The sequence below is a fragment of the Sphaeroforma arctica genome (genome assembly GCF_001186125.1).
Source record: "Sphaeroforma arctica JP610 unplaced genomic scaffold supercont1.1303, whole genome shotgun sequence".
Taxonomy (NCBI): Eukaryota; class Ichthyosporea; order Ichthyophonida; genus Sphaeroforma; species Sphaeroforma arctica.
Genome location: NW_014039255.1, coordinates 145 through 15,500, shown reverse-complemented (window position 1 = coordinate 15,500; position 15,356 = coordinate 145). Strand labels below are relative to the sequence as shown.

The 15,356-nt window shown below is 44.5% G+C and overlaps 4 protein-coding genes across 4 annotated transcripts in view; 2 read left to right on the top strand and 2 right to left on the bottom strand.

The window, feature by feature from the left end:
• Nucleotides 1-630, top strand: part of SARC_10571 (hypothetical protein) — a gene marked incomplete at its 5' end in the record, with an annotated part of 2,444 nt that extends 1,814 nt beyond the window's left edge. Inside the window, one exon of the mRNA XM_014295384.1 lies at nucleotides 364-630. Coding sequence (XP_014150859.1) covers nucleotides 364-514 — 151 coding nt within the window. The 3' untranslated portion in view covers nucleotides 515-630. The remainder of the gene's footprint in view (nucleotides 1-363) is intronic.
• A 619-nt stretch (nucleotides 631-1,249) lies between these two features.
• SARC_10570 (hypothetical protein) lies at nucleotides 1,250-4,380 on the bottom strand. The gene has a single exon (XM_014295383.1). The coding sequence runs from the start codon at nucleotides 4,171-4,173 to the stop codon at nucleotides 1,816-1,818; it is 2,358 nt and encodes a 785-aa protein (XP_014150858.1). The 5' UTR covers nucleotides 4,174-4,380; the 3' UTR covers nucleotides 1,250-1,815.
• Nucleotides 4,381-5,232: 852 nt separating this feature from the next.
• SARC_10569 (CMGC/CDK protein kinase) lies at nucleotides 5,233-9,357 on the top strand (the record flags this gene model as incomplete). The annotated part of the gene is made up of 8 exons (XM_014295382.1): nucleotides 5,233-5,342; nucleotides 5,633-5,911; nucleotides 6,100-6,228; nucleotides 7,024-7,243; nucleotides 7,548-7,664; nucleotides 7,888-8,158; nucleotides 8,320-8,529; nucleotides 9,314-9,357. 8 exons carry the CDS (start codon nucleotides 5,233-5,235, stop codon nucleotides 9,355-9,357), a joined length of 1,380 nt encoding a protein of 459 aa, XP_014150857.1.
• Nucleotides 9,358-10,131: 774 nt separating this feature from the next.
• Nucleotides 10,132-14,860, bottom strand: SARC_10568 (hypothetical protein). Its single transcript, XM_014295381.1, has 6 exons — nucleotides 14,430-14,860; nucleotides 13,153-13,922; nucleotides 12,701-12,883; nucleotides 10,774-12,212; nucleotides 10,428-10,659; nucleotides 10,132-10,273 (listed from the first exon to the last, which is right to left on the bottom strand). The coding sequence occupies exons 1-6, from the start codon at nucleotides 14,762-14,764 to the stop codon at nucleotides 10,185-10,187; spliced, it is 3,048 nt and encodes a 1,015-aa protein (XP_014150856.1). The 5' UTR covers nucleotides 14,765-14,860; the 3' UTR covers nucleotides 10,132-10,184.
• Nucleotides 14,861-15,356: the final 496 nt, after the last annotated feature.

Sequence of the window (15,356 nt, the reverse complement as noted above, 5' to 3'; positions counted from 1 at the left end):
TATATAATCATATCTATATGTATATATATAGTAGTATATATATATATATATATATATATATATATATATATATATATATATATATATATATATATATATATATATATATATATATATATATATATATATATATATATATATATATATATATATATATATATATATATATATATATATATATATATATGTATATATATACATATCATAATACATATACATACATATACATACATATACATACACACACACACACACACACACATATATATATATATAGTACATAATATATTTATATATATGCAAATGTGTATGTATATGTATATGTATACGTACTAAGTATATTCCACTTAACTCCTGCCTCAGAATGTTCCAACAAGGCGGCATGGGTGGAGGTGGATCCGGTGGAGGTGGGTTCGAACACGGGGGTTTCGACTTTGGTGGCCAGAGGCAATCGCGAGGTCACAGCCACGGGCAAGGGTTTGGTGGGCACGGACATCCATTCCATGGACGCTAGATCAACGCAAAGTACTGATTGTGGACGTTAAGTGCAAGCTAGTGCTAGATAACTTAGTGTTGAATGGATGCAAATTGCTATCTCTGGACATTAAATAAAATATCGCTCAGTTTGTGCCTACTTTTCTGGTTGCAATCGTACATATTTATTAAAGCTCTGCAAGAATCCAAACTTGGTTGAGCCAATCTGAAGTCGGATCTAGCGAGTACTTCCGTTGACATTGCTGGTCGGGATTTAATCCCAAAAAAATAATCCGACTACAGGCACCTCAGGTTGTTGTCGTTATTGATGCGATACCTATTTCGTGCAAAGCTGAAAGCTGTTCTAGACATAAATAGAGACCGATGATCATGGAACGAGCTGAAGGCGGCTGGCTTTGTATATAATCAAAATTCAGTCATCAATTTGCATTGGGGCTGGCACACTAGACTCTTATCTGCCTACTGTCCAACTATACCTCTCCGAGATCGGATCGGACGATCAATTTTCGTCGCACTCGCTTGCCCAGATATTTGTAATGCATGCTGTGACATTCAGATGCAGAGCCGTCGCTGAGTTTCCAAACGAAAGTTAAAACAGGCACATTTGGTGCTTCATGAGAAAAAAATAAACAAAGGAAATTTCGTATAGAATAGTAATAATACATATCTATATACATACACATACACGTACACAAACACACCCCACATACACACCCACACCCGTATATATATATATATATCTTGTTGCATTGTCGTGTTATTATCTTTGTATTTACTACGTTCTGCGTATAATCGTATCGTTGTTATTATCTTTGTATTTACTGGGCCCTGATTCGCTACCCTCGGCTGCGATGTAGATTGATTGTACTGTTGTCAGCTTCACATAAAAAGCTTGTACCGACATATCCCTGACAACCAAGGCTATCGCTGTACGGTCACTTTCATTCGATTCATTTTCAGTGGACATCGCTACTTGCCTGTACTGACTCATTCAGAGCATATTGAAGACTGCCAATACCCAGATATTCATCTTTCATCTGATCAACGTGTCGACGCCGAGTTCCCAATGAAACAATGGCAGACTCAAAAATGTGTAGGGTTTATTCCCAGTGAGAGTTTGCCCAACTACTGGCCGCACATTGCAGCAGTAGTAGATGTAGGGTTACCTCAAGTAGCCAAAGTACGCGATTCTCGAGTACGCTGCCTTTCAGTTTTAATTGTCATTATTCGTAGTATTAGAGGTGGTTTGATCCTATTAGACTGTATCCCGCCATCCTCGACCAGAAGAATGCAGCTAGTGATGGCGTCAGCTTCTCATGCCTACGTGCTGACACACTCCTCCGCAAGCATAGCTTTTCCCACATGGCCAGGGTCATCAGTTTGTGTGACAGCGGAGGTGAATGACGCCCTAAACGCACCTTGTCCTTCGGTTCCCTCCTCAGACTTACCCTTTTTGCCCAGTACGTCCGCGAGTGTAGGCTGCCTATACTTTTCCAGAGTTTCAATACTCCTTCGGCCGTTTATATTTCCCATGAGATCGCCGACGATATCCTCGTTTTTCGCTTCGCACAACACATCACTATCGCTCCCCCGCGGCGCCTGACGGCCATTCCTGTCCACCCTATCGTAGCTCAGCATATCGTTTTCACTCAAGTTGTTCTTAGTGGTGTTGCTTCGCTGGAAAGCACTCGTGGTAGCACTACAGAAACGGGATCCCTCCCGTGTGTTCCTCGGATCTTCCAGAGACACTTCCCTTGTGGCCTTGACCTTCTCACTGCTCGACTTGGAACTGGCAGACCCCTTCCTCAGCCGCAGAAACCGAGTGCCTGCCTCCAACACGGAATTAGATCTACTCCGGTTCATCTTGTCCAGATCGACAAAATTCCTGTGCGCATCTGCCGGCTCTATGTGCCCCCTGCGAAGATTGACAGGACCAATTGGGCCCTGCACCGACTTTAACGAGGGCAGGTGCGACGTGGTGACACCCTCCCCTCCTTCGCAGCTGTGGATCTGAGAGGATGCGATGTTGGCAGACAATGCCCGCTGTATAGCCAGACCTGTGGCTGTATCTCTCGTGCCCTTATGTGAACACTGCCGCTGCGGAAACACACTGGGCTTGATATACCCAGCCCCAATGACCGGGGGGGACTTACTGTTTGTGGACGGGAAGGGGAAGGCAGGCGTGAGCTTTCTAGGAGACTGTACCGGTGTAGACATGGTTCGTTCCACCGCCATGTTCCCGTTGAGTACGAGACTGGCTAGTTTTAAATCAGCATCTTGGAGGTCCTTGCGCTTGTTCTCTGCGGTGGGACCATCCCGCTGAAGTATCATAATCACGTCCTCCGGGACATTCGAAAACCCGTCGCCTTGTACCAAACTTTCCGCACACGACTCGGTCTCCAGCGGCACCCTATCTTCGTCGCGATCGCTGAACGTAAACACCCACGCATCCGGATTACCATCAGCCAATGTGCCCGTATTCAGATCGCGATCCGCTACCCCCGAATTCACCCGTTGCGCAGGCGATGTCCCAGAGCCTGCCAGCCCGCTGGACTGCCGCGATACATCACTGCCTGGACTGTGTAGTTCCAATGCATTTGTTGCATGTATAGCCAATTCGAGCTCATCCACACCCCCCTCGTCCACATTCTCCACCAAAAGACGTAGCAGCTCACGCACAGCCGCCCGTGATTCTGCGGGTTCTAGATAGGTCCGGGATAAAAGAATGAGCAGCATCTGGGACACTTCTCCCGGGATGAAATCTGGCCCCGTTTTGATCTGCTCCTCCAACTGTGGCCTTATGTGGCGATTGACCAGGATATGGTCGCGGAATTCAGACAGAGCCATGGGCCGTATGTATGGACTGATGATATTCTGAGATGTGCAGAACATGGCCGCTATATCGTTCAACGTGTGCGTGTAGAACCACACCCAGATGGACCTAAAGGACAGAATAAACTCCAGCCCCGACGTGTCTTTCAGCTGCTGTCTGAGAACAATCATTCCTCGCATAAACATCTGGTGCAAACACTCCACCAGACACACCAGGTCGTATTTGCCCTCTAATCGCGTCAATCGTTCGTTCATCGCTGCCACATTATCTAGTGCATTCGTAGTTGCTAGCACCTTGGCCCCACTGCTTGCACGGCGCATCTCATCCTCCACGGGATGTACCTTGAGCCCAGACGACGCATTTCCCGTCAACGACGATGAATTGTTGATGTTCATGTGTTGCTCCGGTCTGGCCTGTTTCTGAAACAGCGCTATAATCGCCTCTCGCACGGCTATGATATCCGGGTCCACATTCAAGGTCCTCTGTGTAACTACTTGTGGTTCATCTATCTCTGAGGCTGCATAGCCCTGCCCTATACCGCGATTGAAGAATGACGGGCGTGCATGGCCCTGATTCTCGCCGTTCATCGAAAACCTACCAGCCGCACCGAATGCGGACGTGAGCTTCCTTCTATGAAAGCGTCGCGAATTCGAGTTCACTCTAGTGGCGGCGAGGGTGCTAGATAGTGAACTCAGCGTGGACACTGTATCACTCTCTGAGTACGACTCGGTACGTTCAGCACGATCCGAGAGTTTAGTTACGGCACGTTTGAACTTGTCTTTGGCCCGTTTCCGACTAGATGTTCGCGACATGGGGGGATCGTCTATGATCTCCATGGCTTCCATGTCTGCGTGCGCGTGTGTGTGTGTGAGTGAGTGAGTGAGTGAGTGAGTGAGTGTGTGCAGTGGAAACTGTGGCCTTATACTAAGAGAGGGAGTTGTGCATTCATTCACTACATTCGATTGTAGTGTGCAGGCATACACCCGACCGACGACTCCCCTGATACTACTTTAAAATTATATCGCGTTATTATTACATATATACTCCTAAAAAGTGTAGTGTTTCTCGGCAAAATGACAGTGTTTGAATTGGGTCTTTGCCCCTAATTGTATGTATGTACATATTTTTTCTTCTCCACATTCCGATCCACTCTGGGATAAAATAAATGATGTTCGAGATAAAGATGTGCTTTATATTAATTCGACAATATAGAGTTTATGTTAGGCATAAATGATACGGCTGTTTAAGGGGAAGGGGGAACGTATAAGCTTTAATCCAGTTGTGCATTGTCAAGCATCCATCCTACACATTGTTCTGATCACCTACATCAGCCTATACGGTTGTCAGTTCGCGAGTTCACTGGCGTGTTCCTGGCCAACACAATCTTGGTTCAACCTTGCAACCACGCATTCTACAAACTTGATTGGTATGTATGTTTCACTCGGTTGCAGCTTGCATTGTATGATAGTATTACTACTTCTCCTGGTTGATCAATCAGTTTGCAAATCCGGCTACTTAATATATTCAGAATACGAAATCAATCTGTTGCTCCACTGCTAAATAAGCGATTGTTGGGTTGTTAGTTGGAGGAAGGAAACTCAGTGTTGCCAACCCAGCGAGTATGTGCAGGGCTTCACAGCTATCCCTAATACACACACACACACACACACACACACGTGTACACACACACACACACACACACACATATATATATATTATGTATTCAAGTATTTCTGGTACTTCTCGTTGTTCACATAATATATATGTATGTAAAGTTTTACTACTATCCGTATGTGAAGGGACATGCAGTGATTCAATATCGTACAGATGGCCATATGACATGTATATATAGTATTTACAAAGTGCTCATGGTTCAAATTTTGTACAGTATTTCCAGAGTCGCAATGCACAGCGATAAACCGGCAGAGAAGGAGAAATCAACGGAGAAGGAGAAGCCAGTGGAAAAAGGAAAGGCTTACACAATGTTCAAGAAAAAGTTCGCCACTCTCAGAAGGTGTGCAGATAGGTCGTATGTATTTAGCGTATACAAGTATATCACATACGCTTGGAGTGAGAAACACGTGATGGTAGTTGTACCGTTTTTTATGTGTAGTCCACTATCTGCATTTGCAGGTGTGCTTGAGACAATAATCATTGAAGTTTCGCGAAGTGCTCAATTTGTCAGTTTTATGCCTCAGGTCTGACCTGTAAAAAATTGCTTCTATTGTTTCAACAACCACTACCACATCCTTTGAGACTTATTTAGAACGGCCCATTGTTTCACCTCACCACATATCGTATCAGTCATAGCAGTCGTGGCAGCGCTTCCATCACATCATTCAGCGTCACTGGGCTCAATGAAGCACCCACCAGTCGGCAAAACTCCACAGCTCGTACATCGATCGATAAAGACATCGCGTCCACGCATCATCTGACACCACAGGCACAGATAAAACTTATGAATAGCAAGAGCTCTTCCAATGTCCGCCCAGGTGTCTCTCCCAACAGGCATGCACAGGAATCTAAGCTGCACAAATCAGCGCACCTGCTCTTCGTGGATAGTAACGAACAACCAGTGCGGCGGTAAGCTCGGAGTGAATACATGTGTCTTACTTAGCTATTGTCACTTACTCGTACTGTGGATATGTGCATGCGAGTGGATTCGGGTGGCTGCTGTTGTTGACTGTTGCCATGTGCTGTGTCTCGTTCTTGGCGGTGTTCTGACGCCTTTCATGAACCAATTGGCCTATACCTGTCCGTGCAATTGGTAGGAAGTCGATGCCGCATGTTGTGAGTACGCAAACAAACAAGCAACTGGGCTATGGCAAGGTGGAATCGTACCAGAAGCTGGAGAAATTAGGAGAAGGAACATATGCGCAAGTCTACCGGGGTGTCAGCACGTAAGTCCAGTAGACCTTAATTGTAGGCTTTGTACATATGCATGCATGTTTGTTATCAATGCATGCATGGAGAATTCGCGGGTGTTTTTGAACCGAGTAGATGGGGGAGGAAGGACAGTACCGTATGGGTATCCAGCTTACAGCACGTGAGCTCTTATGGTGTATTTATCCCAAAAACGCGATTATTTAGCGCGTTGATAGTTCGCGCAATGGGCGTATATATGCAGGATTCTTCTATGTGTATTGATGTTGGTAAGCAAGTGCATTCCGCTGTCATATAGTCCGCATTTTGATAAGATTGCGAATGTGAGTCATATGTGTGGACTTACCTGTATCTACGCGTGTATATGAACATCTAGTTACGTGTGTTTCTTTCCCGAAGACTTCATAATCATTCAAGCGACCTAGATACACATACTATAGTCGAATCATATCTACGTGTACATATACATATCATGACAGTATACATCTTTAGTACTATCAGAACTACTTGAGATTCTCCATATGTTTTTTAGCTCATGCTTTCCTACTGCACAGGAAGTGCACGATCTTAGTCATGACTGACACTCGTTGAGACAATCCGTATTGGTGCCTTTGTCCGTTCTCGCTGCGCTGTCGTATGCCGTGTTTCGTCTGTGCGAGTATACAACCACCCTGCGATGTTCTACCACCTGCCTTCCTTTCTGAAGCTGTCCATTGGCAAACAAGTGCGTATCACAGGGGGCTAACCCACAACCACCGCACACTCGCTATTCTCCCTATTCATCTTGGTCTTGTCTTGGCCTAGCACCACAGCATCACCGGTGAACAATGCGCTCTCAAAGAAATAAATTTAGATGCAGAAGAGGGGGCTCCCTGTACTGCTATTCGCGAAGCCTCGCTACTACGAGAGCTGAAACACGTCAATATTGTGATTCTGCACGATATTGTCCATACGCACACGAGTATGACATTCGTGTTCGAATACTTAAATATGGATCTGAAAGACTACATAGACAGAGCAGCGCCATACGTGGTAAGTGTAGTTCCAGTATACTCCGTATATTCTCCTTGTGTCGTCTCGCTTGAACGCACGAGTTGTTTGGGTAGCCTGTCTGACTGTATGTGTATTATTGTATGTTCACATTGCTCTCATCCAACTAGATCTGGATAAATCGACATCAGAAGGTCTGTATACACCCGAAAATAAGGCCAAACCGCTCATTTAACCGACATCAATCATGCATTTCAAGTAAACTGCCGTCCCAGTCTCATTGTGATTGAATCTCTATCCGCTTGACATGTCGCTGATGATTTGAACAATCCACCCTGTGTTGTAGGCGCTGACCAATGTGCGACTGCTGTTTTACCAACTTTTACGAGCGCTGGAATGCTGCGCAAGGAAGCGGATTTTGCACCGAGACATAAAGCCTCAAAATATACTTCTGAATGAAATTGTAAGTATGTAGGTGGCTTTCTCAATTAGTTTACATTTCATTAAGCGCTCATAGTTCAATCTATATGAGCAATCTCTAAGCAGAATTCTTTAGCGGGGATCTGCTCTTAACCCAATCGCAGTCACCTGTGCGGATCGTTTCACATTCTAACTTGATTGTAGTACTAAGAGTGAGCCCTGCATGTGCCTGTATTCATTAAAAAATGTTCGTACACCCTCAACAGGGCGAGTTAAAATTAGCAGACTTCGGGCTGGCCAGAGCCAAAGGGGTGCCGATCAAGTCATTCTCGCACGAGGTGGTAACACTGTGGTATAGACCCCTAGATATCTTACTTGGTTCCGTCGACTACAACTCGTCGCTCGACATATGGTCAGCAGGCTGCATATTAGCCGAACTAGTAACAGGTACCCCACTGTTCCCGGGAAAGGACCACGACTCCCAACTCACTACAGTTTTCTCCAAGCTGGGGACGCCGTCGCCTGATACGTGGCCAGGTACAGTTGTCGTTCAGGGTTTTTTACTACTGGGTTTTAGGCGGTTGGCGAGGTAAGAGACCGATATTGATAGATGCTGTTGTAAGACAATTTGTAAGACGCCCAATAGTGCGGGAACTAATGGATAAATGTCGGCCCCATTCCCTTATCATAACGAACAGAATTGGAAAATCTACCCTTGTACAGTAAAATCTGGACTATGTATGCACCGAAGCCGTTCACGTATTTGGTGCCCCGATTAGAATCTGAGGGAATCAGACTATTGAGTGAAATGGTGGTCTATGAGCCAGCAAAGCGAATATCGGCCAAGGAGGCAATGCGACACGAATATTTCGAAGACTTGCCGTGTGAGATACATGCATTAAGAGACGGTATGTGATTTCAATAAATGTGCATGTGTATATATGGTAACGTGTACAGGGATCCATATATATATATATTGTACATGTAAATGTATACGTATAAATGTGTACATTTGACGTATATACATGCATACATATATATATTCGATACATATATATATATATATATATACATACATATATATATACATGTATACACACACACACACATATATATATATACCTATATATATTAAACATACACGCATACATATATATATATGTGTTATAAAATATATATATATATATATATATATACCTATATATATTAACATACATGCATATATATATATACCTATATATATTAACATACACGCATACATATATATATAAATATATGTGTTATAATTATATATATATATATATATATATATACCTATATATATTAAACATACATGCATACATACATATTTATATATATATAATATAAATATATATATGTTATATATATAGGCAAATGTCGTTGTTATGAACCAATATCGTAAGTGCAAAACTCGTGTATTGTAAAGTATGTTGTTGTCGCTTTGTCTTCCAAATATGTTCAAGCTTCTTATTGTTGTGTATATGTATTCAGATTAGTAGAATGAATGTGCCTGCAATTTGTATTGTTGTGTTCTCATTCCATGTCAATCTTTTTTTCTCGATGTAGTCTTTGCGCATCACACTGCACTTCTGGTCAAGTGATTTCTGGGTAGGGTAAATCAATATGTATTTTTCTCACTTGTACTCAAGTCTATTTCCCTTCTCCCTGCAGATCAAAGTGTGTTCTCTGTACCAGGAGTACGTATGTTTCCATAATGAGATATGGTTTGCTACATAGCAGCAGGCTATGCTGGCTGTAGATACAAAGACGCAAAGCAAACCTATTGTGGCCTATGTGGTACCTCTCAGTAACATATACATATACGGAAGAAGGACAGCAAGGTCCGTATTCGTAATCGACCACAGAGACTCAAATATGTTGCACTTCTCTACGATCAAGACAATTAACTCGTAGCCTCATGCAATATTGACCGCTGGAAATGATGTTGAATTGAGCATATAGTACTGTGGCGTTCCTTTGAAGATGACGAACGCCATGGGGTGTGTGTTATCGTTTCATCCAGTAGGAAAGTACTTTCAACTAAATAAAGTGAAGTAGCTCACGCCGACACAATATCGAGTCATCTTTACATAGCTATTGTAGAATTGCCAAATTTTTAAACTCGTGGGCAGAGTGTGAGAGGGGGCACTTGGGCATGAAAGCCAAGTCATTAATCCTGGTCAACGCTAAAACATTGATTTGGCTGACTATACAGTAGAACATTAAGCAAGCTATAAGGATTGGAGGACACGTTCATAGTTGGCATACGTTCGTTTTGATCACAAGCCCTTGCCTACCGAGAGTGAAGCCGCCTACGCCCCCCATAGCCAGTTCTCCCGTAAGCAGACGAAAAATTAAACAGAAGCCCCCATAGTCCCAGACCACTCAGTACGACGCTGCGGCATGCACACATTTGAGAATATAGTATGAAACACATTGACTGACATGGTTATCTGCATACATATCACCACAAGCTATTGTTGACATTGCCAGACCAAGATGCTTTACTGTGTACATCATTTATTCTGCACCCCTCGCGCGCCTACGTTTTGAACTTCCGAGGATTGTTCTGTTTCCTCAGCTTCGGTACCGCCATCTTCACCTCCTTGGTCTTCCTTCTGGGAGCAATTACTACGGAACAGGAAATAAAAATAAAGAAATAGACATGTCAGACATCGACATAAAAGAAGATGAAAGCCATAACACACGGTAAGCATTCAAGGCGCGTGGAGCCATCGTGGACTTGAACACATCAATTGCCGGAAAATGAAAACGGCCAACATACCAGCTCCAGCCTTAATAGAAATGGCCGGTTTAATGTTTTTGTTGAATACTGACGGGGTGTTCCACTCTTTGCCAACCGGATTTCTCATGGCACGTTCGTACTGTTCGCGCGTGTCAAACATATGTGGAATGGATTTAACCAGAGCCGTCGCCTGTTTCTTGTCTCGTTTCTCATTGATAATGACGTGTGGTAGATTGCTGTCTTTGCGTTTCTTAGCCGCATCCCTCTTTTTCTGTAATATATAAACGAGAGAAACCAAATTATCATCCCGAATCGATAATTCTAAGACACGCGATAGCACATTTCCAAGTAGTTCACACATGATGGAAACAATTGAAGAAATTACCTTCATGGCGAGCGCTTTTTTCTCCTCCTTTCGCGCAAGCTCTCTCTGCGAAACCTGTACACCATCGCCGCCCCACGAGCCCCAGCCAGGCAGTTCCACTTCTTTCGTTTTAGGACCGTCTTCGCCAATCTCCTCCTCCTTAGCCTCCTCAAAGGCATCCACAACATCATCTCCGGCAAAGGCTTCTTCAATCAACTTCCGTTGTTTCTCGCCAGCCACCTCTAGATTCAAGGTTTGCGAATCTTCTTCTTCTTCACCACTCGCTTCATCCTCTGTCTCCTCCTCCTCGTCTCCGTCTTTCTCAGCAGCGCTGACATTTTCGGTCACTCTGGTTTTCTTTCTCCTACTGGGCTCATCGTTCTTCGCCGAGTTAGACTTTGTTTTGCTCTTTTCGGACTTTTTGTCACTCGTGTCCTCATCTTCTGCGACAAACCAGGGGTTGGCGGCATCGGCTTCAGCCTCGCTGTCAGTCGCATCCTCGCCCTCAGACTCACTCTCGTCTGTCGATTCATCACTACCGTCGCTATTACTATCACTCTCGCCTGCACTTTCTTCACTTGCGGTATGTTGCTGTTTGGCTATCCTCTCTTTTTTAGACTTCTTCCTTCTTTCTGCAATCTCTGCTTCCAATTTCTTCTCGGCCGAGAGTCTAGCCTCCACATCCAGCTCCCCATCCAGTACATTCGCCTTACGCTTGTTTACGTTCAATGCGCCTACACCGGCTGATGTTTCCGCGCTCACTTTCCAATTCTCATCAAAGAGGCCGTTCTTGCCCTCCTCACTGTTCGTTACGGCTGACAAATCTAGCGACACCCCAGACGACGACTTTGTAGTGTGGCCTCTGGATAATGTGACTGCGTCTATCTGTGACTCGCCATCCTTCAGCTCCTTTCTCACCGCTTGATTTCGCCCTTTCTTCGTAGGTTGTACCTCCTCGTCACTGTCACTCGATTCCGCGCCACTGTCCTTTTGCAGCCGTTCCAACTCCTCCTTTGCCGCCTCCAACTCCTGCATAGCGGCCTTGCGCTTGCGTTCCATGGCTCGCTTCATGAACTTCATTCCCATCACACCCGTGTTCTCCGCAGAGGTTTCCTCCCCCTTCCGGTCCATCTTACGCTGCAGTCGCAGGAGTCGGTCTGTTTCCGTCTCGTTCTCGGAGTCGTAGTCCTCCTCCATTTCGTCCTCTTCGAGTTCATCCCCGCTGCCGTCCACACTGTCGCCATCCGAGTCATCGTTGATTTTCTTGCGTAATTCATTACCGCGTCTCAGCTGCTCTTCCAACTGTGCTTTGGCCGTGGGATCCATGGTGTTGCGCCTGAGAAGGTTCTTGGCCCACTTAGAGGTATTCTTGTGCCGCAGCGTCATACGCTCCTGTGCCCGTTCTCGCTCTGCCTTGAGTTGTTCCTCCTGACTTAGTACCATGTCTGCTTGCATTAGATCTGCCAGCGCATGAGATTCGAGCAGAAATAAGTAAAACAGTCGACATTCAGCAATTCGGTTCTCATGGGACCAACGAAAACCCAACGACTATAAAACTGATTTGAAGCGTTACCGACAGGCTGCTTACATACGTGGCTGTACTATAGAAATGCGCACTAGCACATGTACGACAATAATGAAAGAGGTCTACTATGCAAGTAGCGCCACCAGATCTCTTAACTGTATTCGGTTGTCGAGAAACCATAAATCCATTCATAGTATATACACAAACTACTTTCCGTGCTATCGGCAATCGCACTTATCCATACATTCGAAACAGGAAAAATTAAATATATCGTCGTCTAACCTCTTTCACTTACACATCGCACAAAGGCAATTCCAGCTGCAAATATCCTGGTACGATAGCCGTCACAAACATATGACCAAAGTAATCAGCGGGGGTTCTCATTACACACCCCAATACAACTATGTTCTATATCCCACTTACCATTAGCACCAGCTTTCTTTTTTGCCTCCTGCTTCAGCTTTTTGTGATAGCCTTTACTCTTGATTTTGTTGATGCGAGCACGCTTCTTCTCGTAATAAGAAAGCAACGCACGCATTTTTTGCAGCTCCTGGCGACGTTCTTTTTTCTCCTGTGGATCGAGATTTTGTAACTCGAGCGATTCGCCTGTAGCAAAAATTCATTGAAGAATGGTGTTTCAAAAGGAGAAGGGCATGCGATGTTGCTACATGGTATAAACACTATACAGGTCATTATCGGGATCGCGAACGCCGAATCCAATTACCACCCGTTCCCACAGACACACATGAGCAAAACATTGCACGTATCAAGCCAGAATAGTGTACGACTTAGAAAATTATAACTGTGAATATACGGAACTGAGTTGCATCCCATTGCTACTACAAGAAAGTTTTGTCGAGGATGAAAAGCCGTACCTTTTAGGAATCCGCCTTCCAACTCTTGCATGGTTGAATCATCAAGAACACTACCAATGTTCTTCTCCAGATCTGTGCGTGCTTCAAACTTGCTGGCCAATTCCGCGTTTGAATTCTTCTCCAATTCCGGCGCATTCATTGGGAATGACAAGTGTTCCGCTTCTCTGTCGCGTTTCACCACGCTAGTCCACTTCGATACTTCCATCGCTGATTGCTCAAAGGCCACCTTACGAGACACACGATCTAGCGCCCGTTTGGCCATGGGTACAGGCAGTGTGCTGTCGCCCTTTGCCAGATGTTCCAGTTGTTTCTTTAGCCCCCCCAGGCCACTAGCCTCACCCACACTCTTCATCAAATCATCCATGGTGAGCATGCCCCTGCCCGCCTCGCGCTGGTTGCTGGTGAGTGCAAACTCAGACGCCTGCACGCTCTCGTTTATTTCACTCAACTTGGCCCATTTGTTCGCTGCTTTGCCACCTTTGTCGAGCTTATCTATCGCCGATAACAGTCCGCTGTGGCGGATGGCATCTCCACGCTCGTCCCTTTCATTGTCACTGTTGTCTCCCTCGTCGAGTGCTATCGCTTCGAGTTCGGCGGTTGACCGGGATTTCGCCATAATTTCGCTAAAATCTTGTTTGGCTGCTTTATTGTTCGCATTGGAGTCGTCGTTGAACATCTCAGATATGTCCATACCATCTTCGCCCTCTAAATCAAGATCATCCTCTGACGCTTCGCTAACTGCGTCCGAGTCGCTGTCGTGCTTCTCAGAACTATAGGAAGAATATTCCAATTCAAATTGTCAGAGAAATATACATGATCTCGCAGCAGAGTATATCAATGTTCCTACATAACGGATTCGCCTTTGTACTTTAGAGCGTATCTTTTGTCATAAAGAATCCATACATGTACATAAGCATTCAAACTGTGCAACGGATACTACATAATGTGTGGCCAACGACAAAGCCCGATGTGCATCGAGCCGTCAGTGCTACGGAATGCTATGTTCGACAAAAAGATACCGAGATTTTAGAGCGAGGGCTTTCAATCTGTGTAACAATCATGTACGAATAGAGAAGATGGTCGTAAACAGATTCGGATTGATACGTAGAATCCAACGGTTCGAACATAATTGGAAGTACAACACCACTTCACCTCCAGAAGCAAATAAGCCGCCCCAAAACTATAGGGGCACACCCCCAAGTCCGCAGCAGCATAAGTACTACATATCATATGACCTCAAAGCTGCATTCAACATACATACATATACCCGCTCATACCTTTTTTTACCCCCTAAATTCATATCACCATATCTCAAGTTGTCCTCGTCATCAAAGGCCTCGTCCTCATCGATCTCCTCGTCGTCAAAATTTTCCGGCAGTTTGTACTCGTACACATCCACATCATTGAACTTTCTTTCTGAGTTAGATGGTCCTGCACCATCGCCATCGTCCGAGTCCTCATAGACATTGTACTTGGCTAATTCCTTCTTGTCTCTCTTATTGCCGCGTTTAATGGCACTGTTTGTCTCTTTGCCTTTGTTCTTCTTAACTTTGTTAGTACATTTGGGCTTCATCGTAACCTTCGCAGGTTCGGCGCTATGTTTACGCGCCATGTTGCCACGCACTGTACTTGAACACTGCACAAAGTAGTGTAGATTGCGGAAACAGTACGTAGATTCACACTAGTAATGAGCGCTATACTATAGTTGGCTTTATAAGACACCCTTACCGTGATTCTACAGTAACCAGCTCTATTGTATTCCAAATTCCAAATATTTTATCTGAAGCAAGTAGCTGTAAATATTAGAAAATTAATACACATGGCTCTTGGCAATAATCAATAAACGAAATTCATTGGATTATAATTATAATATTTAGCATCTGCTATAGGCTTAACGAATACTTCTGTGGACATAAACGACCCTTAATTGGTTTCATTCTCGACATATCACATTTTAGATTCGATATCAAATTCAAATAGAAACAGAAGTATCACCCATCACGAGTACATGCTGTAGTCTAGTAGAGACTAGACTATATCTATTACAAAACTCGTAAAATATAAATAGGCTCGTACTATAGCCACACGAGGTCGGCATGCATCAGGACTCCACGCCAGTCGTTACTTATTACGAATATCAATATCTCTATCAATCGCGTACATATGCAATATAAGAAGAGGATTTCAAAAATGAATTGGCATTA